The sequence below is a fragment of the Nelusetta ayraudi genome, unplaced genomic scaffold (genome assembly GCF_046127955.1).
Source record: "Nelusetta ayraudi isolate G7.1 ecotype Tasmania unplaced genomic scaffold, CSIRO-AGI_Nayr_v1 ptg000017l, whole genome shotgun sequence".
NCBI lineage: Eukaryota > Metazoa > Chordata > Actinopteri > Tetraodontiformes > Monacanthidae > Nelusetta > Nelusetta ayraudi.
Window position 1 is genome coordinate 1,682,572 of NW_027466067.1, and position 25,544 is coordinate 1,708,115.

A 25,544-nucleotide genomic window follows, 5' to 3' on the forward strand; every position below is an offset into this window, starting at 1 on the left:
TAAAAATCATAAATCAGGCCAAATTTTACACCCTGACTGGACCTTGAAGCCTAGTTGCTCATCCTAACACATTTTTGATGCCATTATCTAGAGTGGCTGCGATAGCAGAGCCTGCCGGCCGGTCAATAATAACCCTGATTTTCTGAAGGCAGAACGCTATCACGCTTCGTTTCCACTGTTTATACACCTTATCTGTGGATGTTCCCACGTACGTATGCGAACAGACCCAGAAATTGTGCAGATCCTTTTAGGAAACATGCACGCAGTGCGGCTGAACCCTGGGAAAAAAAAATCCTGTTTGGTCTCATTTGGCCCTCCCACTGATAGTAGGCCAGCCCATCTCTTGCCTGGCGTATGATAATCAGTCCAGAGTTCACCTGCAATTCACATGCTTTCAGTGCACTCACTGTCTGGCTATTTGCCTCCCTTCTTCTCCAGCCTTGGCTTCCAGTGGCATCGGTTCAGAGATTTATTCCACGGAGGCAGAAGAAGTGACACCGACTGGGGATTGCTGCGCTCAGGCCTGATTGTGGAGCACTTTCTCGCTCTGAAGTGACAGGATATCATAGCGATTTCCTTTCAGTGGTCAGCTGAGAAAGCAGGAGTGTCTTTACCTCAGCCAGCTCAGAGAAGTGACTCACTCTGTCGCAGGTAACACTCACCACGATGACTCGTAAGAAAGTTGCACGCAGCCTGGTATTTATTTTTGTGAAAGTGAAGCACAATGCAAGACATCACGTGCCTAATCGTGCCTGTTAGTACTTCTTGTGTAATTAATGTGGCTGGCTGAGTGATGGGATTTCTGAGCAGATGATTGTTGCACCGCAGAGTAAGTTTTCATTCCGCTGTGTGATATCAGCTGACTTACTTTATGACTGACCTGAGCCCACAGCCTGGAAAAAAGTTTTTGGACACGCTTTCCCAAATATTATCATTGAATATTTGCCAGACATTTTTTGTGCGTGTGTGTTTCAAACGGTTTGGCTGCATCGGAGGCACACAAAGATTATGTTTTTGTTTATTGTTAACAAGTAAAAATAAGAAAACTAAATTCTTGTAGCTCTTGTACTCTTGATGTGTTTGCAAAGGGAGGTCGCCACCTTGCTGAAACAACCAGTAGCGAGCTGCATGGAACAGTGGACATGAGGCATGTACATAAATGTGGGTGACTGCACTAAAACAAACTGTAATCTGAGACTTAAAGGTCAAGTGTGTAATATTTGGAGATTTTGAGAAGAAACAGCGACATCAAGTGGTGAAATGTTAGATTGCAGCGCTCACCCTAACACCCTAACTTCCCCTCCGTCTCCCGAGTTTGCCAGTGAACTACAGTGGCCCTGTGCACTTGTGGACTGGATACCTCCACCTTCTACATCGGTTTAATTGAGGACGCAAGCAGTCACCTTTATTATGAAACACACTGTCTGGTGACCTGGATTGTCCACAACAGGCTTCCTTAGAAATATGGTGGCGCAGGATGGCAGCTAACTAGGAGCAAGACCCTTGATCTATGTGTGTGTGTATATATGTATATGTATGTATAGACATACATACATATACATACACACATACCTATATATGAAGAATTTAAGATTCTTTGCACAGAACAGTACATCACAAATGCACAAGGTGTCCAAAATACTGTCCAAAGTATTTGACCCATGTAAAAAAGCTAAATTCTGTGTCTTCACAGCTGCAGAATGAGTGGCAGGCTGAAGTGTGGCCACTAAGCCAACAACCTGCAGCGGTGGAGCGCCGCAGACATGGGGGACGCGGCCAGGAACGAGAGCGACGCTGGACTGCTTGCGGTCAACGTGGAGCGAGTCCTGGTCCCGGTACTGGACGTCTTGATCCTACTGCTGGGTGTCAGCGGACAGAGCGTGGTGATGCTGATCCTCTGCAGGAGGAGACACGCGGGACTGTCGGCCCACGGGTCCAGGACGGGGATGGGGACAGACGTCCTGCTGCTGGCGCTGAGCGCCGCCGACCTGCTGCTGTTGGCCGTCCTGCCCTTCCACACGGTCGCCGTGGCAGCCCAGAACTGGCCCTTCGGGGACGCCGCCTGCCGCCTGGTGGGCTTCATGGGATCGGCCTGCTCCTCGGCCAGCGTCTTCACGCTGGCTGCCCTGGCCGTCACCCGCTACCTGACGGTGGTGCACCCGGCCCGGGCCTACGGCCGGCTGTCGCCCCACCGCCTGGCGGCTGTGGCCGCCGCCCTCTGGGTGCCCGCCTGCTGCCTGGCGGCGCCACAGCTAGCCTTCCGATCGGTGGGCGTCCGGACGAGTGAGTCAGACGGCCCGCTGGCCTGCTTCGCCTTCCTGTCCCGCACGGACCAGCTGATCTACAACCTGGTCCACTTCCTGGTGGCCTTCCTGCTGCCGCTGGCCACCATCGCCGCCGCCTACTCCCTGATCTACGTGTCGCTGCGGCGGGCTGGGGGGAGAGCGACAGGGAGGGGCCGGCGTTCCAGGACGCCTCAGGCTGAGCGCTACCAGAGCAAAGTGACCCAGACGTCGGCCCTGCTGGTGGTGGCCTTCACCCTGTGCTGGCTGCCCTCCTACGGCCTGACGCTGGCCAGGCTGGCAGCCGGCCAGAGCTCGGGCGCCACGGGTGTTTCGCCGCGCTACAGCCCCTTCAGCACCTTCGCCCGACTCATGGCCACCTCGTCCACGGTGATGAATCCCATCCTGTACGTGCTCATGTCCCAAAAGTTCCGACAGGACCTGCTGCGCTTGTTCAAAAGAGGCCGAGGACGGCCAGGAGGCGCGTCGGCCACAATGGAAGCCACTCAAATGTAATGTTCTTCTGTGTTTTTTTTTTTACAACTGTCTTTCCACCATTTTTCATGCCACATTTTTTTTTACATTGAGAAAATGAAAAGAATCCCATTGCACACTACCAAAAAAAATATGATGAAATGACCCAATAGAGTCTATTAATTTATTTAAACACACTGAGCTTGAACCGTGGGCCTGTTTAGATGCACAAAGAGCTGATATCCTGGGAGGAATTGATAAAATGCTCACATTCGCTTAAAAAGCACTCCAAAGAGTCACTCCACTCGGACAGACGTGTTTGCCTGCTGGGAAACATTCTCTGGCAGTCTTGTTGCTGTACAAGAGGATCAAACTCTCAAGAGGCGAACTGCTGCAATCTGTCCATATTCCTTGTAAAAACAGTTTGAAGAACGAGGCACTTTGATAATAACCAAGCGTGTTTTGTTGCAAGGGAGACAAGGTGAATGAAAGTCTGTTTACATCTTCGCTCTGTCCTCAAACGACAGATACAAAAAGTTGTTTTTTTTCCCCCTTGTACATCTCACTGGGTTCCGACCTCAGAATAAAAGCCTACATTTGCGTGCGAGAGTGGCACAAAGTGTTCATCTCTCCGACTCTCAGTGTTATTTCCCAACTAAGCTTCTTTTGTCGTTGACACTGTACACACATTCCACACAAAGAACCTCAGCAACAATCACAAAAAAAAGGCTAAACACAACCACAATGTTGCACTAAAATAAACTGCACTTGGAGACTTAAAGGGCCAGTGTGTAAAGTTTTTAAGCAAGCCTGTCTGTATTTACGACACTGTCACTGGTTACAATTTAGACTGCAGCGCCCTTTCACTCCCGCCGCCGTCTACCGAGCTTGCCAGTAAACTACAATGGCCTGCGTACACAAACCTGGATACCTCGTCCATCTTCTTCTTCATTGTTTTTTTTTTTTGAAGATGCCAGCCTGTCTCTACCAGACTTCCTTAAGAAATGGCTATGCAAGATGGCAGCTAACTGGGAGCAAGACCTTTAATGCTCTATGAATATTTTTAAATATATGAGTTAACTGTTCTAAGGGTAGGAAAACCAAGTGACTTTTATTGTACTGTGAGCATACATTTTCATTAATGTATTTATTAGCAGTATATTAAGCTTTTACCAATATAAAAAAAAATCATAAATCAGGCCAAATTTTCCACATTGGACCTTCAAGCCTGATTCTTAAAAAACTTTCCTACCATTGTGTTTGACCCAGCTAAAAAAAAGCCAAATTCTCAACTATGCGAGTGAAAGAAAAGAAAAGAGGGAAACATTGAATACTCACTTTCAACCACAGTTTTGCGGTCGGAGCCGTCGTCGCTGATCTGCTGGATGTTGCCAAAGTGGATGTCGCTGAAGAAGATGCGGTTGGCTCCCTTCCCTCCGCCGCCGCGGTAATCGAAGGTGAGCGCGATGACGTTCTTCATGTGCTCGGGATCCTCGAAGGGCTTGATGGGCGCGTTGAGGTTGTTCTCGTCCGAGAGGTGGACACTCTTGAGTATGGTGCGCTCCGAGTACAGCAGGTAGCCGTCGTAGTCGCGGCAGACTTGCCCGTCTTCGCCCAGCATGCCGTGGGCGCAGGCGCACGTGCGCTGCCCGTTGCCGCGGTAGAGGCACAGCTGCTGACAGCCGCCGTTGTTGACTTTGCACACGTTGGTTCCTGTGCACATGGGTTCAAATTCTTCAGTAATTATAATCAGAGGTGGGATGTAATCAAGTGCAAACACTTACTTCCTCAACCTAAGTAGATTTTTTTTAAAGGTCCCTTTACTTTAGTATTTCTTTTTCTTTACTCCCTACATTTGTACACAAGTATCTGTACTTTCTACTCGTTATATTTGAAAAACAACTTTTGTGTTTCAAAGTGTTTAAAAGATACAAATCCTCTTCAAAGTAATTTGCTTATTATTCATTCACTATTGTTGTTGCTTGAAGTGGAGCTATTTCAACTATGATGTTTGTGTGTACTTAAATATAAAATTGGAACAGATTTTAGACGGAGATTATTTCAGAGTACCTCAGCTTTGGGGTCACTGCTCAGTTTTCAGTACAGAGAAAAATAAACGTAGAAGATAACATTGGTTATTGTTATTCGTGTCAACATCTAATAATGGCTCACTGGTCATAAATATTACTGATTACAGTTTGGTTGTGCTGCAGCTGAAAAAGTGTAGTCCCAAGGGCACCAAAGCTGTTAATAATGTTCCAGATGCTCATGCAAGTGAGTTCAGTGAAGATGATTCTGTCACAATTTTTTAATTTTTGCAAAACTGTCAATGACTGTATTGTATTATAAATGGCCAAAAACGAATCTTTACTCTTTACTCAAGTACATTTCACAATCTTTACTTTCTTACTTTACCAGGGTATCCATACAAAATGTGTGTAATAACCAGCGCTAGTGTATAACTAGTGTCTTTTCACCTTGCTGTCTGGCCCTGTTGAAAACCTTGATGTCTTTGAGCTGCACGCCGATCCCAGTTCTCAGTGACACAGAGTCAGTGGCGTTGTCCTTGTTGCCTCTCTTAATAGAGCCGTTGGCGTGCGTCCTGTTTCAAACACAATCACGTTCACAGTAGGCGATATGGGAAAAAAAGGAAAACACGTGAACATCGGCACCTGCGCCTTTATTCATCCCACCTTGACGACATTTGCATAACGTTTCTGACCTGTCACTCCAGTAGATGTAGCTCTCAAACACCGACACGGAGAACATGTCCATGTTGTTGTTGGCCAGAACCACCTCTCGGTTCTCACCAGTCTCCAGGTTGATGCGCTCGATCTTGTCCGTCCTGGCGTCGCACCAGTACAGCAGATTCTCCTACAAACACAGAGCGGGAGAGAGAGAGAGAGGGAGAGAGGATGTTGCGGACCTGCACTTTTACACCATCACAGAGGACTGAATGTGTGCGGCTCATCGTCGTCGTCGCGGCACCTCGTAGTCGATGGAGATGCCGTTGGGCCAGCTGATGCTGGCGTTGACCAGGACGGCCCTCTGAGAGCCGTCCTGGCGAGAGCGCTCGATGCGAGGGTACTGTCCCCACTCCGTCCAGAACAGGTAGCTGCACGCAGGCAATAAACGCTGTCGTTAGAGTTGAAGCTAAAGAAGAGCGCCACGGTTGACCTGTTGCCAAAATGTGGTCAGTCCCTGGCTGCTCTCACCCTTTCTCGGGGTGGACGGTGATGGCGCGAGGCTTGTCCAAGCCCTGCGAGATCACCACGTAGCGGAAGGAGCCATTGAGCCGAGCCACCTCAATCACATCGAAGCCCTGATCCGTCCAGTAGATGTTTCCTGCCGAGGATGTAGATGTTTAGATACTTCAGATGTTTCCAGACATTGGACATCACACGTAGATGTTTCCAGACGTCAGGTTATGACACCTTGAAAGTCCCCAGGGTCGCAATCTTTTTTTTTCTTTACCTTGTGAATTTGAAAATATGTGTGTGCAATACAAATATGAATAAATGACAAAAACAAAAGGCTTAAATCAGTCAAGGACAATAGAAATCATATTAACATGACATGTTTGAAAAGGAGCAGGAAGAAGAATTTCGTGGACTTAAAGGTCACGTTTAATTTTTCATTGCTGACTTCAATGGAGCAGTCTCACATAATTAATGATCTAAAGTGTGAGTCTGAATGTGCGCATGTTTGTTTTTTCTTTCTATGTGGCCGTGTGATGATAGGATGAGATGGCACCAGCAGACCAGCGGGGGAGGCAGGTGCAGAAGAAGATGGATGGATGGATGGATGGATGGATGGATGGATGGATGGATGGATGGATGGAAGTCAGTAGATGGAAACATGTGAAAACAGCATATTTAGCCCTTTGTTTACAGCCTCCTGCAAAAATGCACCATTTTAGCTTCCAGCAGTGTTCGGAAGGGGACAGAAACAAAGGAGCCGCAAGTCCTAAAAAAGGAGTTCCAGAGAGGCACGTTTGAGGAAACGCTTCCTGGAAAGTGGAGCAAGAAAATGAACTCACTGAGCACAGAGAGAATATGAAGATAGAGTGAATTTTGAATCATTTAGGAGCTTAAACGTTTGAGGAATAAATTACATGAAGTCTACTGGTCTAATTTGGGTCCGTGTTGGGGTTGGTGTGTAAAAGGTTAGGTACCAGTGCGAGAAGAAACTACATTTGGCAGTAAGTTTGCATACAGATGGCAGGTCGTGACAGATTCTCATTGTTTTTAACATCCTCACCTGCGATCCAATCCACAGCGATGCCCTCAACTCTGCCGATACCATTTGTCACCACGTCTTCTCGCCACGTTTGGTCTCTCTTGGCCCTGCTAATGGTGCTCAGGCCCATGTCCACCCAATAGATTGTGTCATTGTCTGTAAAGAATAAGTACATGATGTTAATTTACACATTTCTAATATGTATTTAAAAAAAAAACTTTTTAAACATTTTAAAGGGCAAATGTTAAAAAAGACATACCAGCATGGAAATCTATTCCCACAGCGAGGGAGGTGCCTGACACTGGTACCAGAGCATCAGACTTATCTGATGGGTCCAAAGGAATACCTCGAATGCCTTCATGCACAGAGTAGAGCAGGAAGGAGCCAACACCTGCAGCAAACACAGCAAACACACAACAGTTTTCAACCTCCAATGAACGTTGTGTTGCATTTGTGAGAGAAAAATAAACTCAGTCCACTTCTGGCTGGATGGGGAACGTTGCAAGTGTGTGTGTGCGTGTGTGTACATCAATTCATTGATTTTTATTTGACATGCCAGTGCATATTAATGCACAAGATGTAGTGTAAACGCATCAGAATTAGCATAGAATGGCAATACTGTCTGCAGTGCCCGCGTAAAACAATGGGCTAAAAAGATCAATAGATAAGTACACATTAAAACTACAAAAACACAAGTGCAAAAGTGTATGTGTGTGTGTCTGTGTACGTGCGTCTCTTACCCTCACATGACTGCTGCCCCGTGCGCAGGCTGTATCCAGCAGTGCACATGCAGGCTCTGGTGGTCGGGGAGGTGGGCAGACACAGCTGGGAGCAGTCTCCATTGTTGTGGCTGCACAGATTGGTGCCTGGGATCACAAAAACACACACGGAGCAAAATCAAAGGGGAGCTCACAGAAAGGCGAGCAGATGTTCTCAGGATAAACAGGCTCCTCGTGGCAATCACAACAACACATCTTCCATAAAATATTATCAGCAATGTGATTTGATTTCAGCTGAACAAACAGGCTCCAGAGGAAAAAAAACAACAAAGTCGGCCGTCGTCCTGCACCTTTCTGCACTGTTTCATTGTAGATTTTCATGTGCATCATGGGGGAAGTGCTGTTGCGCAGGACTTTCCAGTTGCCGCCGTCCTTCTTGTCGCAGGTCCCGATCTGGTCGGTCCCCTGATCGGCCCACCACAACTTTTCTCCTGAAAGACGCAGCACAGCACAAGACATGTAACACTGTCATTCAAAATTAACTTCTTCCAGCATCCCATCCTTCCATACATTTTCAATACCATCTTCTTCCTGCACTCAGGGTCACAGGGGTCTGCTGGAGACTCTCCCAGCTGTCATAGGGTGAAGGCAGGGTGACACCCTGGACAAGTGGGCAGTTCATGGCAGGGCCACGAGACACACAACCATTCACCCACATTCACACCTACGGACAACTTTGAGTTTCCAATTCACCTCACATGCATGTTTTTGGACTGTGGGAGGAAGCCGGAGAACCTGGAGGGAACCCGGGCAGACACAGGGAGAACATGCAAACTCCACACAGAAAGGTTGCAGGCCCGGAATCAAACCCACAACCTTCTTGATGTGATGTAACTACTGCGCCACCGTGTCACCCACATCCCATCCAGCGATGGGAATATTTTTATTATTATTACTACTATTACTACTATTACTATTACTACTGCTGCTGCTGTTGCTGTTGTTGTTGCTGTTGTTGTTGCTGCTGTTTCTGTTGCTGTTGTAGTTGTTGTTGTTGTTGTTGTTGTTGTTGCTGTTGTTGTTTTTAAGAGCTTACCCATGATTGCCAGAGCCGTAGCTTTGGTCAGTTTGCCCTTCACTCCGTCGAGCACCTCAAGGACGGAGCCGTCCAGCTGACAGCGGTTGATGGTGCTGTTGCCTGAGCTGATCCAGTACAGCTGCTCCGTGTCAAAGTCAATGGAGAGGCCTGTAAAAACACAGAGGATTAACACAGCAGCCCACTGCCACTAGGATGCGCTCCGTGTCACAGCCGAGCCCAGGTACGCGGCGCGCTTCCAGCCACTGACCGACGGGGCCTTTCTGGTTGGTGAAGAGGACGCTGCGGTTGCTGCCGTCTGTGTTGGCGATGTTGATGGTGTCGCCGTCAGTCCAGTAGAGTTTCCTGAGGTGGACGGACAAGGGACATGGTGACTGGTGATCCAAATCTTGTGGTCCCTTTGTTGATAGACATTCTTAAAATACTTTGTAGAGTGGGAAGCAACGGAAGAGAAGGAAGAAACACCAGCATTCAAAACATTCCTCTTCCTCCTAAAATGGCCCAGATTTTTCAGTAAACCGCTGGCAAAGTTGAGGTTGGTTGAGACATCTACACCATTTTCTACGGCGAGACAAAAATCTACTGAGGACCCACTGCGACATTTGACCCTTTCAATTTTATTGGTAAATTACTGAAAAACAAATGGGAAAAAAAACAGTTTTGGTCATGCAGGAGCAAACATTAAAGTTCTACACATAGTAGCCTGACATGAGAAGGTGGTTGAAATGTTTCTGCCATTTTCAGTGACCGAGCCTAAACAACTAACCAACCCTAACCCTCATTAAACCCCATAAACATGCTCCAAAACTAAAATAATTTGGCACACAAACCAAGAAAAGGATCAGATTAAAGAACAACAAAAAAAACTCTGTAGGTTCCAAGAGTTACTCTCTAGTGCCACCCAGAAACACTAACATGGCCGTTGTACTAAGATCACATCCACACAGACAACCAGACGGTGACGTGGCTTCCACTTTTTTCCTTGGGGCAGAATGGTGGGACTTCATGTGGCTCATTTATAAACAGTATTAAAGGCACACAAATCCACAGACCGGATTTTTTTTTATTACGTGGTTAGTAAGTGTCAGTAGAGGGCAAGGTCCCGCCCGTCCCCGCTTGCAAGGCTAGTTTTTGTTTTTTCTTAAATGGAGCGTGTTGATACCATCGACCATTATCGCTGAGTCAAAGTGACTCTTCATTCTCCCTGGGCCAACACCCACTTCCTGTTATAAGCAGCCACATTCAACACGCGCTGTATTTATCTGTTAACGTGCCTCAACGTTAAAGTTTGCGGTTGATTTGAAACGCCTGGATTCTTAAAACACCAGTAAAAGTTTGTTATTCGCCCAAATCTCTTTGATCCCGCCCCTTCCGCATGCAAAAAAACTGCTGCGGAAAGGAGGGGTCGGGGGGGTGTTTGTGTGTCAGGAATAGAAAACAGCCTTTGCATATGGATTCAACATCTGCTTCTCATTTTGGCGCCATGCAGTCGACACAGATCAGAAACATGCCTCCGCTAAAGCGGGCTAAGGTCGAGGGAGAGCACATGAAAAAACAAGGACACAGAGGCTTTTCTGACGAGAGCTTCCTTCTCCAGTCGCCTCAAATACTGAAAAGTGCACATTCTGGCATGACATAACAGAAATCTAAAAATACAGATGACCTGTGTCTGCTCTGACGCCGAGGCGAGGCTGTATTTGGGGTAGATGGTGGGGTGGTGGTGGTAGTGAGGGGAGGGGGGTGGTTCCAGAGGAAACGCAGGAGGGAAAAATGGACATCTTCTAAACAAGGAAAGATGGGACAGGATGTAAGATAAACACTGGAAAAGAGAGCGACAGGGAAGCAGGCTCTAAATAATTTATAGATGTCTTTTAAAATAGAAATGGAACAGATGAAGAAGGGAGAGCGACAGGAGGGAGAAATAAAAAAGCTTGGAGAGGAAAAAGTCAGAAGTTGGAAGCAGTCAGCCTTTTAGTTTGTGTGTGTGTGTGTGTGTGTGTGTGTGTGTGTGTGTGTGTGTGTGTGTGTGTGAGGAAAATTGAACCTGTTGATGACATTTGGTTTGCTCATGCAAACGTATGGAATTTTAGCGTTGGTGAATACTTAACTTTAACTACTTGAACAAGCACTTTAACTTAAACAAAACTATGCACATAACTTCGGTTTTCTTTCCACTCTTACCTTGACATGTTTCGGCATGCGGCGCCGATACCAAAGTTATGAGTAATGAAGACATAATGAATATCATGGAGCTAAAACTATGTACACCCTTGGCTACTCTGAATTATCTCTACAGACAATTCAGAGTAGCCAAAATGCTTACGTCTTTGGACTGGTTCGGGAAGCTGCAGTACCCTGACACGGCCACAAGGAGAACACGCAAATGGCACAAAGTGAGGCCCCCAGACGACAGAAATCAAACCTGCAACCTCACCTACCAACGCTAATCAATGCACCACCACCACCTGCAAATGAAAACAAAGCAATACCAAAATGTATGTGTGTGCGAGTGCACGTCCCCAATCCGGTCCACCTACCCCAGTATTGGATGCAGCACCAGACAGTGCGGCTTGTCGAGGCCCTGGATGACGGCGTTTTTGAAGGAGCCGTCCAGTCTGGCCACGTTGATTTGCTTCTTGTTGCCGTCGTAGCTCGTCCAGAACAAGTTTCTGGAGACCCAGTCCACAGCCAGGCCGTGAGCATTGGGGAGATCTGCAGTTGGAGCACACAGTCTGACGTTGTTTCATCTCCAGCGAGACCCTTGATCTAAGCACTTTTATTAATGTATTTATGGATATTATATTAAGCTTTTATCGACATAAAAATCATAAATTAAGCCAAATTTTACCCACTAGACCTTTAAATGCCTAATTATAACTGTAGGGGTGGGGGTTGAATTAACGGCCAGATACGCTGCACACTGTAGAATCTTCTCTCTATGCTGCTTCTCACCAGCAGAGACCACCGTCTCGACCCCCGTGCCGTTGATGAAAGCCCTCTTAATGGTCTGCGTGCGGACGTCGGACCAGTAGATGCGGTACTCCTGGGCATCGTAGTCCACCACCGTCACGTTGTCGATGTCCGGCACGGTGAAGGAGATGATGTAGTTGTAGTGGGGGTTGTCCACGTCCACCCCCCTGATCTCGATCTGGCGAGCGTACAGCAGGAACTGACGGGACTCTGCAGGCAGAAGGAAAATAATGACGCACACATCGCTAACACAAAGCGCCAGTGTTTGGCGCGAATAATCCACCAGAGGTGGGAAGCAACAAGGTACAAATACTTTGTTACTGTACTGAAGTAGATTTGTCAGGTATCTGTACTTTACTTGAGTAACATGCTGGTTACTTTTGTGTTTAAAAGATTTTATTTATGACAGTTGTTATTTCTTGAACAGGAGCTTTTTGAACTCTGCTGTCGTGCAGTTCAACATAAAACTGGATGATATTTTCGAGGGAGATCATTTTAAAGTACCTCGGCTTAGTTCACTTCAGTACGTTTTCAGCACAGAGAAAAATAAAGACGCAGAAAATAACATTGACAATTGCCGTTTAAAGCGTAAACATCCAACAATGGCTCACTAGTCAGAACGATTATGGATTACAGTTTGCGTCAGAGTCACAAACGCATGGGTGCACGCCGAAACTAGCGCCTTGCGGCCGCAGCCTGCAAGGCTGCGCCGTCACATTGATCCTGCCTCTTCAACGCACTTAATCCAATTGCATCTCGGGGCTCTAATGGTCGTGGCTGGCCTGGATAAAACCAACAGTGCGGACGGAGACGGCTGGGGTAAATTAAATGGGTGCAGGGCAGCGGTGCTGCCGCCGTTGTTAAAGCGCGGCCACCTCCACAGACGCACGGGGGGAGGCGGGGGGGGGAGAGGGACAGCGGCAGAATGGGACAGTAATGACAGTGTCACAGCGGATTGGACGGAGAAAAGTGGACGGCGGCGGTTGAGGCTGACGCCTGGATCACACAGAATGCAGCTCCCTGTTCAATTACCCCTCAAGATGACAGAGGGTGCTCCCCGGAATACTAAACACACTCACACTAGCGACAGCAGCAGCAGCAGCAGCAGCTTTTTACCCACGCATCTTTTCTACTGCTAACACTACTTTTCATAAAGGTGCAATTAAAACACAGATTTATATTCAATGATATGTATAATAATATAAATTAATAATAATTTGTAAATAATCCAACTGTCTAAATTGATGTATATATTTGTTTTTCCTTTCTTAGACTACAAATATTTTATTTTATTTCTTTTTAATTCAAATTTTTTCTTCTGCTTTTCACACTGTTTATGCTGCTGTAAATATGATCATTTCCCAAATGTGTGGGATAAATTAAGGTATTCTATTCTATTCTATTCTATTTTGTTCTACACAAACCTTCAAATTTGACTTCAGATTGTGTTTTGTGCTCAGGAAATGTCGTCATTTTTTTCCCCTATCACTTTGTTCGTCCTCACCGTAGCAGGTGCGCCTGTCAGGTCCGAGCTTCATCAGGTGAGGACAAGCACACGAGAAGGTCTGGTTGTAGTTGATGAGGCAGAGATGGGAGCAGGGCTCCTGGCCGTCTTTAGCCGCACATGGGTTGGGAGCTGAGGAGGAGGAGGGGTAGAAGAAGAGGAGGAAAAGCAGTTAGATTTAAAAGATTTGAAATTTATGGGCACCAGATCTTGTAACACCGTCTAATCCGTTGGGTTTTTTTTTTTTTTTAATGATTACGCGGCAGCAGGATCACTGAGAGTTCAGCAGTGGATCGTCGCCGAGCCACGTTGGCGACGCTGAAGAGTCTCAGAAAGACATCGGACACCATTAGCAGTCTGATCTGGCAAACCACATGGAACATTTTCTAAATCCCTCAGGATTGAACTTGGTAAAATGCTCATAAAGAGATTTGACCATTTGTTTGTCACATTCAACGAAATGAAATGAAACAAAATGAAATAATTCATTTTCTTGAATGTGACAAACAAAAGGTGTTGCCTTCCAAGTGTTGCCTCCACTTAACCGAAACTCTTTACTGGCTTTTAAGAGGAGATGAAACTCGGAATGCAATGCACAAATCATATTTGTTACTGCTGGCTTCACCATTTTTATTGGTCCAAAGGTCGACATTTCCCCCGTGACGAGCCGCGACCCGCTGCTGCGTGCAGTCGCGAGTGCTCCTGTACCTCTGACCTCATTACACACTGAGGAAACTGACTGATCAGGATATCCAATAAAATTTTAGGACCAATTCCAGATGATGTTTGTTTGAATGTGGGAAAACAGCTGATCGACAGGTGGAACTCGAAGCGACTCCGGTGCTATGCAGCATTATTGACAAACACATATAAACAGGTTGGGTCGTGACCACAACAGGCTAGCGCTACTAGCTAACCCAAGAAAGTGAAGGCTGGCCTTGTTCTGCTAAAGTGATACCTTGAGAGTCAGTTAAGGCAGTTTTATCAAGAATTGAAAAAGGCGTTCCTGCCTCACTCATAAACTAAAATAGTGAACTTCCCACCAGCTGCAAGCTACGTGGCTAACCCGGGAGGAGGGGGTCACTTGAATGCAAAGGAAGGAAGTAACAAAGTACAAATACTTTAGTACATTTTTCACGTGTCTTGTACTTTACTTCCTACATTTGTACACAAATATCTGTACTTTGTACTCTGTAAAAAAAAAGCATGCTTGTTACTCTTGTGTACAAAAGATGTTAGTTCTTTTGAAAGTAATTCACTTATTGTTACTATAGTTGTTGTTGCTTGAAGTGGAGCTATTTGAACTAAACTGTTTTGTTGTTAAATATAATCATATTTTTGACAGAGATTTTTTTTAGAGTACGTCGGCTCAGCAACAAATGTATCGTTTCATTAAGTGCAAAAAAAAAAAAAAAAATTTTTCCTGAAGTACATTTCAAACCTTTACTTTCTTACTTTTACTTGAGTAAAGGGGTTGAATCACTTCTTTGTACTTTTATGTTTTTACACGAGTATCTGTACTTCTACTTAAATACAGAATGTGAATACTTTTGCCACCTTTACTTGAATGTGAGAGACAGGTGGATTGCCCAATCAGCTTCTGACTTTACAATCCTTTTAACGCTTTGCAAGAAATGTGCAACAAGGCATTTGATATACGATAGATTCAAACAATTGAATAACCAGGTTAGATATAAAAACTAATGCGGACAATGTGCTTCTCACCCTGGGGCTGTCTGGAAGGGTGGTAGACCTGGAGGTCAAAGGGCTGCGTGTTTGTTCTCTGGACCACTGTGACGTTGCTTCCCGTCCACTTGTTGGCCTTGGCCAGGGTGTTTGTCCTCCAGTCTGTCCAGTAGACCTCTCCACCGTACATAGTGACGGCAAATGGATGTGACAGATACTCGTGTCCCCTCAGGACCTCGATCAGACCAGAGCCGTCGTACTTGGCAGAGTAAATGGCATCGGACCTGCAGAAAGTGCATTTTGTAACTATTAGAAACACATCAGATGAATGCATCAGAACGACGTCTTTAGAGTTCTGTTTTTTTCATTTGACCTGGCATCAATCCAGAGTATGCGGCGCTCCAGATAATCGACGGTGAGTCCGTTTGGCCAGCCTCCACTGCCCGTTTCCTTATGGATCGTCTTCCTGCCCTCCCCACTCATGGATGCAGCTTCAATCCTGGGCAAGCTGGCGTCCCAGTCGGTCCAGAAAAGGATCCTGCAGCAACATGGACACGTGTAACTCAGTGTGTCCGCCCAACAAATGAGATTCACGCTCAAAATGCAACTGAGATCTGTTGATATTTGGGTCGAGAGGCTGGAGAACAGAGGGATGAGAAGGTTACCCATCACGAGGATCCAGTGCGATAGCCCGAGGGTGCTCCACCTCTCCGGCCAGCAGGGTGGTCCTCATGGTGCCGTCCAACTTGGCCACCTCGATCTGGTCCAGGTTGCTCTCCACCCAGTAGATGTTGCCCGCTATCCAGTCCACTGCCAGACCCTCGGGTGTAGCCAGTCCGTACTGGATGACCACATCAAAGCTGGTAAGAGCTGCACGGGTGGGTCGAAAAGGGACGAGAGTGAGGATGAGCATCAGTATAGAACTGCTTCTTTATCTACAACAGGTGAGAAGATACATTGCATCCTGTTCAGTGGTGACAACAGTGACATGACATTAAATAACTTTAATGAATATTAATTTCTTTTGACAAATTGAACTGGATGCTTTTACCAAATGTAATTTCAGACTAAATGCAAAACCACAATATAAATACACCATCTAAAGCGTCTATTTTTATTTAAGAAAAAAAAAAAACAGACTCTGCCCGAGGAGCCAGATTTCAGTCATCTCTAGTGACTACTTCATAAGAAAATAAACATATCTGCAGGGCTCTTAAGATTCTTAATGAATTCGTTTTTGTATTTCAATATGTGCAGACGGAGGCTTTGAAGGCTGGGATTTGCTGGCGGTGGCGCGCCGACTGCACTAGAAGCTGAGAGAATATTTGGTTTTGCTTATTTGCAAACGGCAGATGTGATGAGGCTGTTTGGTGGCAAAGTGAGCCGCCGCATCACAGGCAATTCCTTTCATCACGCTGTCAAATGATAAGTCCAGAGTGGCCTAACGTCATATTTGCTCCAAGGTAGACATTGCACGCGGCGGTTTTAATCCGCTTTTTCCATCTTTGCCCCTTTCATTTTCATTTGGCTGACTAATAAGAGGGACACGCCGTTCGGCTTGCAATACGTCCCGATTACAAGACTGGGGAATCGTAAAATGAGCACACCGTCAATTTAACCTAATTAGCAAGGCCTTGCAAACAAAACCTGCTACCGCCAGCTGCACAAACAGCCACGCACATGTGACTGGAACAAGACGTTAACACGCAATCGCCGCATGTTTACAGCTCAAGCGGTGGCGCAACGTTGTGAGCTGCACCCTCGGATTGGCCTCATTTCTCTGAAACCCTGGTGTGTGTGTGTGTGTGTGTGTGTGTGTGTGTGTGTGTGTGTGTGTGTGTGTGTGTGTAAGCGCAGAGAGTTTTAATGGATAGTCAACAGCTTTAATGTTAATGCAATTTGACACTGCGGCAACAAAAGACATCATTTTGTGAAGTCATGAAGGACGATCATGGCACCGCCTTTAAAACAAGATTTTAGTCTGTCAAGTATTTTTCAACACTCATGTTTCAACACTCGGACAGACATTCCAAAGTCCCAGCAGCAAGTGATGACGGGAAACTCAAAACCTACTTGGAAATAAAGGTTACTTCATCCACGTTGCAAAACAAAAAAAATAACTACAGACAACGGTGGAACAGCGTGTTCTCCCCGTGTCTGCATGGGTTCTACCCAGGGGAGCAGCCCCACCCTCCACAATCCACAACAACGCACGTGAGGTGAAGTGGGAACTCCAAACTGGCCCGCAGGCGGGAGTTTCCAGCGGCTGTTTGTCTCGCCGTGTGGCCCTGTGATAAACCGGAGCTATGACTGGAAAAATAAACTGGCCTTCACACCAAGACGGCTGCGCTGGACTCCAGCAACATCCACTCATTTAGGTGCAGGAGAAGCAGTGATAGAAAATGGACGGATGATTGTATGAATGGATGGATTTTGGAACAAAGACCCCTCCCAAAATAAAAATCCTAATCCGTTTGGAATCCCACATTAATTGTCAGACACATTGATCTGGTATTTTCATTGAATACGAGTTAGGATTGAAAAGACGAAGCCGAGCTTGTGACTGATGAGTTCTTCAAGCCGGTAATGAATTTCTTCCCAGACTGACTGCGGATGAGAAGAGAGACGTGGGACTATGGAAACTATCCATCAACACATTTTTTTTAACGGTTTCCTGGCTTTTAGTTCAAAGTAAACTACAGTGAGTAGATTTGCCCAATAACCTTTCAAATGGTCATCCGCAGGAGTGGCACAGATATCTTGCATGTCTTTTGCAGCTAATTAAATAATTTGATAAATAGATAAATAAATAAATAAATAAAATACAAGACAATTCACTCACCGTTTTCTGCAACATAATGTAACAACAATACACAAATACCAAGTGTGACAAGAGAGGCCTTTTACGTCTCCAACAAGTGATCACCTCCGTTCTCCGAGAGCTTCCCGCGGTAGATCTTGTCCTCCACCACGTCCGTCCAATAGAGGGTGCTCTGGCTGAGGTGGAAGTCCAGGGCGATGGTGTTCCTCAGGCCCGGCACTAACACGCTGAACTCCCCTTTGTTCAGATCGATGCGGCGGATCTCGTGGCGGTTGGAGAAAATGATGAAAGGCTTGAAGGGATCTGTGGACACCAAAGGGGGGAGAGAACGGCTGTGACCTTCATCTTTGAGAGGAAGCCGGCGATAACAGAGGCCCCTCGGCCGAGTCAACCCGGCTGTTAACCCCCACTGCAGAGCGGACCTGGAATTCGTCGATGTCCTGTCCTGCCGTGTTGCCAGTGTCGCTAATCCTGGATAATTAAAACGCAGCGGGAATTATCTGCAGCTGACAGGCGGCCACGCGGCCTCCAGGATAACTGACTGACGCAGACCACAAACAAAGCAGGTAAACAGCCACCACCGGGCTATCAGTCTCAGTCCGCTGTGCTGGCAATACAAATGTAAACCTGACTGAGAACGTTCTGTTCTTTTACACACACAAAAACTGATGCTGCACTTTAAAGCTCCAATATTGTGAGAAAAAAAAAATGCTTTGCAGCAGCAAAATGTGCTACTAGCCTGTTAATATTCTCCAGTCAGTGATTGACACTTTTTGCTTGCTCTCTATAAGAAAGAAGCATTACTGGGTATCAGCTCACTGGTCCCTCCCCCTGGACACTGACCATCTTGAGGACACCTTGTTCATGTCCCTTTCCAAACACGTAGAAGGTGCGGCCAGTTTTAGCAGAAAGCAACAAGCTAGCATTTCTACACAAGGCTATAAACAGAGAACTCCATCTGCTTCTCTCTCTCCTCTGGGCGGTTCCCTTCAGTGGAGGCTACAGCCAATGATGTGCTTCCATCTCACCCTCCTCCGAATCCTCTTCTCTCACACCAGATATCCCTTTTTCGCCACTTCCAACTTTAGCATCCTTCTATCTATTCACTGAACCATGTCAGTCTGAACCATGTCAGTCTGAACCATGTCAGTCTGGCCTCTCTGGCTTCAACATCTAACATGCACTGTCCCTCTGATGTTCTCACTCCTGGTCCACTCCATCTTGCTCACTCCCAAAGAGAAGCCTCCTGTCTGTCACTCAATGGCATTGACTCTATATCATAGAAAACACAAAATACAAAATTGTGGCTCTCAGTACTGCTTTCTATATCTTTTCTTAATTCTGGTTGGTAACATTTTTGTTTGTACCGTACACTGTCCCATTGCAATAAAGTAAATAAAGAAAGAAAATGCAGAACTGAATATGCTTTGCTTTTTTTGCTTCCCAGATAATTCATCACGCGAGGCCTCGCCAAGGCCGCCGGGGAAGAAAAATGACCATCGTAAAACAGAAAAAACGGCAGAACTTTTAATACCAGATCACATTTTTCATCCCCTTCACCTCTTAAGAGTCGATACAAAGCCAATTAAAAGACAATCTTTGCTTATTCTTCCCACCGCTGCGCCGTCACCATCACGCCACCTGGACCCTGGCAGGTGTACCTGTGCTCTTGCAGCTCTCCATGTCGGGCTCCAGCTCCCAGCCCTCGTAGCAGGAGCACTTGACGCTGTATTTGTCCTGCTCGCAGCGCTGGCTGCACTTGAGGTGCTTGGCGCAGAAGCTCTGGATCTGGCAGGTCTTGTTGTCGGCGCCCAGCTCCATGCCCAGCGGGCAGGAGCACATCACGCCCTCGCCCGGCGCCACCGTGCAGTTGTGGCTGCAGTCGCCGTTGTCCAGCGAGCAGAGGTCTGCAGGAGGAAGGGAGCAGAGGGACTGAAGCGTTGGGTTTTCCAGGTCCGGGTCCGGGTCCTGTCCACGCTCGCGTTCTCGCCAACTTACCGCAGAGCTTTTCGTCGGAGCCGTCCGGGCAGTCGTCGACGCCGTCGCAGAGTTTCTCAGCGGGCAGGCAGATGGTGGAGTCGTTGGCGCACACGTGGTGTGACAGTTTGCACGCCAGCGCCTCGCAGTTGTCCTCGTCCGAGTTGTCCTCGCAGTCGCTGTCGCCGTCGCACACCCAGGCCTTGCTGATGCAGCGCGCTGCACGCAGAGAAAAAGGAAACCAAGGTCGCTCAACCTCAAGATCAAGGCCTGAGCTTCCCCCCACTCGCCCTCTATTCAGGGGAGTCCCAAAGTTTTCCACGCCAAACAGCATTAGCTTCTAGCAGGGAACCCCCTTCGCGAACCGACAAACAATGTTGCAAAATATATCAAGAAACATCAACTTTTAGGATAAAAGTCTCATATTTTATTACTTTATTTTGCTAATTCTTTCTTTCTGTCTGTTCCTTCTGTCTCTTTGTCACAAAGCCATCCATAAAATCTTTGAATTAATTATTGTAATTTTGTCTTTTTTATTTCCTTCTCTTGTTTTTATTTTTTTTTAAGTGTTTGCTTGTGCCTTTGAGGATGTTACAATTACACCAAGAACATTTCTCGAAGAAAAAAACTTTTTAAAAAAAAAATTATTTGCCGTCCTTACCCGAGTCCCTGCAGCCAAACTTGACGGCCGGGTCGCACATATGCGTGACGCCCTCGCAGTTCTTCTCGTCGCTCAGGTCCATGCAGTCGGTGTCGCCGTCACAGCGCCACCGCAAGGGGATGCACAAGCCGTCCATCCGACATTGGAACTCGTCTGTGTGGCAGCCCCCCGGGGGACGCGTGGCTGCAAGGAGACACAGGTCAACTCTGACTGTGAGGACGTCCTGCTCTCCTTACTGCCCCTCCTCCTCCCCCGCCAGACATGCAGCCTTTTTTTTTTCTCAGCTTGGAACAAGGGGGTGTGGAATAAGTTGGTTGAAGCAGTTGTGTGCAAGTTGGATGGCAACAGAAGGGGAAAAAAAAAATCAGTCCAAAAAAGTGAAAAGTTGAAGGTTCAACAACGCATCCTGCTGTTTTACCACAACAAAAAATGCCCTCACACTAATTTTGGGTCCTCAGGACTGGCACATCTCTCTCCGGTGATCAGAGATCCACTCATTAGTGCAGCGTTTCTCAACTGCGGTTTTGATTGGGTCGCAGTTTCATGGGCATTTTCCGTTTTTTTTGTAAAGAAAAAAAAGGGGACCCAAAACATATATATTTAAAAGACAAATGTTGGATATTTGTTTTGCAGGACACGCAATTCAATTGAATCATTTCACTAATTTATTTACTAGACATTGTTTGAGTGCTGTGGAATAAATTCTCGACTTCATGCTAAGGAATAAAACGTGGGTCCTGATACTCCACCAGTTGAGAACCACTGCACTAGTGCACCTACTGTCTCCTGTGACATAATTCGCTGCAGCTGCCACTTGACTCGCCCTCGGCAGACGGAGGAGCAGAGACACTCACCTTGATTGGTGCAGTTGGCGTGGGTCTCGTCGCTGTAGTCGCCGCAGTCATTATCCCCGTCGCAGGTCCAGTAGTCCGGGATGCAGCGGCCGCTGTTACACTTAAACTGAGCACTTGAGCAGGAGTGACTGCAGCCGGCTTCGTCGCTGTTGTCGCCGCAGTCGTTATCTGGAAAACAAGCACGGTCAAAGCGGCGGCCCACCGTCTCCCGCTGTGGCAGGGAATGTACGTGCATGCAAACAGGGCACACAACAGTGGACACAACAGCAGTGGGAACCACTGAGTACAAATTAAGTGGAGAGCAAAAACTGCATAGATCAGACCATGCACCATGAGGGAATGTACCCAACGCTGATACATTGAGCTTGGCAGCAAAGCATCAAAGCACTTCTGTATTCATAGTTAATGTGAAACTGCAACATCTTGTAATAGTATTTTACATTTCTGTGCAGTTTGGATTGCTGTTTTTTAATGGTTACCAACTTAATGATTTGAATTAAATCCAGTTTGTACTTGGATGTTTTGTTTTTTTCCTATGTACTTGCGTGACTAAATGCTCCAATTCCAATACTCTGTTTCTCAGCAACCGAGACCATTAACAGCATATTGGCCCCTCGCTGGCGGCCAAATTCAATTAGCGGCAAAAAGCAGCCCTGACTGTTCCTGAGCCAGCTTGAACTGATCTAGGCCTCATGGCGGGCAGTGCTGGTGCATGTTGATCTATGCACTAACCGGTCAGGTTTGGACAATTCAACTCATCAGAGCCGTCCCCACAATCCTTTTCTGCAAGACAGAACCAACCAAAGACAGCGGAATGGGCAAACGGCACAACACTGGACAAAACCAACAACAACACAGAACAAAACTGACAAGACAGAGTAATAAAAGTCAAGGCATGAAGGGAAAACACACAAACAGGGAATAAAAAAGAAGAACAACAAGTAAACACACAAAACGGGTGGCAAAACATGCACAGTGGAGGAAAGCGATGGGCGCGGTGAGACTTGCACAATCAATCAATAGCAGAGAATGAGCCGAGGATGAGAGCAGACACCAACCATTGTCGCAGCGCCAGTTGACGTTGATGCAGCGGCCGTTGTTGCAGGTAAACTGGGTGAGGGGGAAGCATGTGGGGTAGGCTGTGGAGAGAACCAGTGTTGAGTCACATCGGGTGCCGTTAACTTCGAAGATTGAGATCAATGAAAAAAAAAAAAAAAATCCCTTGGAAAAACAACTGAATATCCTTCCCACGTCAAACGTTTGACAGATAAAGTTGACCAACCGCAGGAGGCGGGCTCATCCGACCGGTCGCTGCAGTCGTCATCAAGGTCACATGTCCAGGAAATAGGGATGCAGAGACCACTGGCGCACGAGAACTGATTGGGTGGGCAGGTACGAGCTGGAAGGAAACACGCAGAGGCAGAGATGCCCGATTGTCAACGCCCTCGGCAACCATCTGGACAAAATCACTGGAATCTCAATTAGGAAAGTATTGCTTCCTCGCCGGCAACGCCCCAACAGATGGTGTTTTTAATCAGTCTTGAAAATGATTTGGGCTCTGTTACTAATCAGCTTTGGCTTGGTTGTGACAACACAAGAAGCAACAGCAAGTCGCTGCCCTTGAAAGCCACGGAAAACTGATCCAAGTGCATTGAAAAGGAGGACAACTTACACCATTCAATTACAAAACACACTGTAAAATAATCCAAATAATAGTATGTTGAATAAAAACATGCTGAAAAAAGCATATTATTCTGTGTATTGATAATTGCGTGTTTTATAAAAAATATTTAGACTTATTTAATGGAGCTCAATTGCAAACATGTCATATTTAGTTGCACTGATTTGAGACTCATTTGTTTCAAGTCTTAGTGAAGTGAACAGAAGGAAAAGTATAATACAGAGATAATATCAAAAGTAGGAGCACAAAGCATCCAAGGCTGCACCAGTAAGATGAACATCAACTCGACTGTCCACACTAGAAATGCACAGGTGAAACCACTGCAGGCCCAGCTGCTAATAAAGAGAGACCAGTTTGGTTGCATGGTTGGCGTTGAATTCAGACCGCTTGCGTACCTGAGCAGGTGGTGTTGGACTCGTCCTCGTCATTGCCACAGTCGTTGTCGCCATCGCACAGCCAGCGCAGTGGGATGCAGCGGTTGTTCTTGCACTTAAACCTGTCAGTGGGGCAGGTGTGCTGGTCTGGAGACAGAAGAGGTCAGAGGGGAGAAGAGAGAGGAGGGATGATGAACTTAAAGGAAATGTAGAGGATTTAAATGTAACTATTATTATTATTATTATTATCATTATTATTATTATTATCATCATAATACAGTACTGCTTCATAATAATAATTAAAAAAACAGTAGTTTTTGTGTTGTATTACAACATTTCACTGCCATGTATAGGTGACATGCAACAAGTGAAAACTTTTGAGTCTTCAAATGAGCCTTGGAAAAGAAGCGGGCTTGATTTGGCGAACCTCTCTGGATCGGTTCTTTTTTTGGGGACAGGCCTTCTATTTTGACTGGGGCGGGAACTTGTCTGCGCTGCAACCGCAGGCAGACGGGCCAGCGGAGAGAGAGGTTTCCCACATCCGCAGACAAGGGCCGCATTCCCCCCTCTTGCACAAGCGTGTGCGCGCATACACAAACACACACACATCCACGCACATAGTCACATATCAGGCACTCACATATGCATAAAATTAGACGGTACAAACAGTCTCTCTGTGTCGTTTGGCACCGACAGTCTGAGAACCTCAGGCCACCTGACCCAGGACCAGATGAGCGGATGAGTGGTTTTTTTGCGCGGCAACTCACGGCACAGCTCGGGGGCCTCGTCGCTGTTGTCCAGGCAGTCGTTGTCTCCGTCGCACTTCCAGCGCTCCTGGATGCAGCGGTTGTTCTTGCAGGCAAACTCCCCTGCCTGGCACTGAGGAGGGGGCACGTACGACGGGTTGGCTGCAGAGTGCAGGGCGGAGGGACCGCAGGAGGCCGAGGAGTGTAGAAGAAAAAGTTAATAAAAGTTCATCAAGCATTGAGTTACAAGGTTCTGGAAGAGAACAGCCAGCAACTGTAACAAAGTTGCTAACAAAGGGGACAACTGTAAGTGAGGTCAAATTCAACTGCTAGTTGCTTTTATGACATTTTAAGTCACGCTGTGAGTTTGTTGTGTTGTTGTTAGGTTCGCTACTCTAGCAGGGTTCCCACTCATTTTCACTGAGGAAATTTCAAAACTTTTCCATGACTTTTCCATGACCTCGTGTGAACGGTCAAATTTCATGACTCTTCTAAAAATTTCAGTGATTTTATAAAATGTATTCTTTCCAGATTTACCATGACCTTGGAACCCTGTCTAGAGGCTGTGTGCTACGTGGAACAAACACAAACGTAGTATGAAAGTATCCAGTAAAGTATTTAATGTTGAGTATTCACAAAATTTCACACCTTCACGTGGGAAAAACCAAATGCCATCAACAGGTAAAAACATCCTCACATATATCACACACACGCACACACATACACACGCACACACACACACACGTTTGCACAGCTATTTTTGCGAGGACATTCATTGACAAAATGCATTCCCTAGCCCCTCACCCAACCCTCACCCCTCCCCGCCAGAACAAAGCCTTATCCTAAACCAAACCAGACCCAGATTCAACCTGAGCACTAAAACCAGGTTTTGACCCTGAGAATTCCTCTTTAGGAGGTCTGCAAAAATGTGAGGACGAGCAAATAATAAAAAAAAAAATTCCTCCCTCTCAAGGTCTGCAACTCAAATCGCTCCAAATTGGTCCTCACTAAAATAGCTGCGCAAACACTCACACGCACGCACGCACGCACGCAGCATTCTTCCACCAACCTTTGCAGCTGGTGTTGTCGGCAGGGTCCAGTATTTGGTCTTCGGCACAGGCGCACTGCCGGCCTCCTGGTATGGCGAGGCACAAGCTGCTGCAGCCGCCGTTGTAGACACGACATGCATTGGAGCCTGTGTGCGACACACACACACAATCACACATGCATATGGCGAGCCAGTTGATAACGCACACTCTACACACAGCCATGGACGACTAACTCATGCTGCTCCCTGCTGCTTCCTCAGTGCAAGGAGGAGCGCGACTGCAGGTCATTCCCCCCAATGCATTTCATTAAGGTACAATAAAACACGTATTTGTATTTCTATGTCATGTAAATAATTTGTAAATGATAGAAACGTCCATATGTAGATGTAGATATTGTTTTTTCCTTTCTTA

At 46.6% G+C, this 25,544-nt stretch overlaps 2 protein-coding genes across 3 annotated transcripts in view; one reads left to right on the forward strand and one right to left on the reverse strand.

The window, feature by feature from the left end:
- The window catches only part of LOC142887171 (low-density lipoprotein receptor-related protein 1-like), a 103,586-nt gene that overhangs the window by 29,796 nt on the left and 48,246 nt on the right, over positions 1-25,544 (reverse strand). For both annotated transcript variants that reach the window (XM_076024611.1, XM_076024612.1), the window contains exons 15-41: positions 25,154-25,279; positions 24,106-24,246; positions 23,360-23,485; positions 22,566-22,682; positions 22,342-22,422; positions 21,284-21,451; positions 20,430-20,612; positions 19,790-19,987; positions 19,453-19,698; positions 17,897-18,094; positions 15,636-15,840; positions 15,344-15,508; positions 15,010-15,254; positions 13,285-13,416; positions 11,763-11,990; positions 11,348-11,522; positions 9,061-9,155; positions 8,811-8,960; positions 8,065-8,205; positions 7,736-7,861; positions 7,255-7,386; positions 7,017-7,151; positions 5,972-6,101; positions 5,745-5,871; positions 5,479-5,630; positions 5,234-5,358; positions 4,095-4,469 (exon numbers count right to left, since the gene is read on the reverse strand). In XM_076024611.1, coding sequence (XP_075880726.1) covers positions 4,095-4,469; positions 5,234-5,358; positions 5,479-5,630; positions 5,745-5,871; positions 5,972-6,101; positions 7,017-7,151; positions 7,255-7,386; positions 7,736-7,861; positions 8,065-8,205; positions 8,811-8,960; positions 9,061-9,155; positions 11,348-11,522; positions 11,763-11,990; positions 13,285-13,416; positions 15,010-15,254; positions 15,344-15,508; positions 15,636-15,840; positions 17,897-18,094; positions 19,453-19,698; positions 19,790-19,987; positions 20,430-20,612; positions 21,284-21,451; positions 22,342-22,422; positions 22,566-22,682; positions 23,360-23,485; positions 24,106-24,246; positions 25,154-25,279 — 4,422 coding nt within the window. The remainder of the gene's footprint in view (positions 1-4,094; positions 4,470-5,233; positions 5,359-5,478; positions 5,631-5,744; positions 5,872-5,971; positions 6,102-7,016; positions 7,152-7,254; positions 7,387-7,735; positions 7,862-8,064; positions 8,206-8,810; positions 8,961-9,060; positions 9,156-11,347; positions 11,523-11,762; positions 11,991-13,284; positions 13,417-15,009; positions 15,255-15,343; positions 15,509-15,635; positions 15,841-17,896; positions 18,095-19,452; positions 19,699-19,789; positions 19,988-20,429; positions 20,613-21,283; positions 21,452-22,341; positions 22,423-22,565; positions 22,683-23,359; positions 23,486-24,105; positions 24,247-25,153; positions 25,280-25,544) is intronic.
- On the forward strand, positions 389-3,377 carry LOC142887173 (somatostatin receptor type 5-like). Its single transcript, XM_076024615.1, has 2 exons — positions 389-651; positions 1,694-3,377. Exon 2 carries the CDS (start codon positions 1,764-1,766, stop codon positions 2,796-2,798), a length of 1,035 nt encoding a protein of 344 aa, XP_075880730.1. The 5' UTR covers positions 389-651; positions 1,694-1,763; the 3' UTR covers positions 2,799-3,377.

Excerpts from the sequence above, each read along its gene's own strand:
- LOC142887173 (XM_076024615.1), top strand. The coding sequence starts at position 1,764 with ATGGGGGACGCGGCCAGGAACGAGAGCGACGCTGGACTGCTTGCGGTC.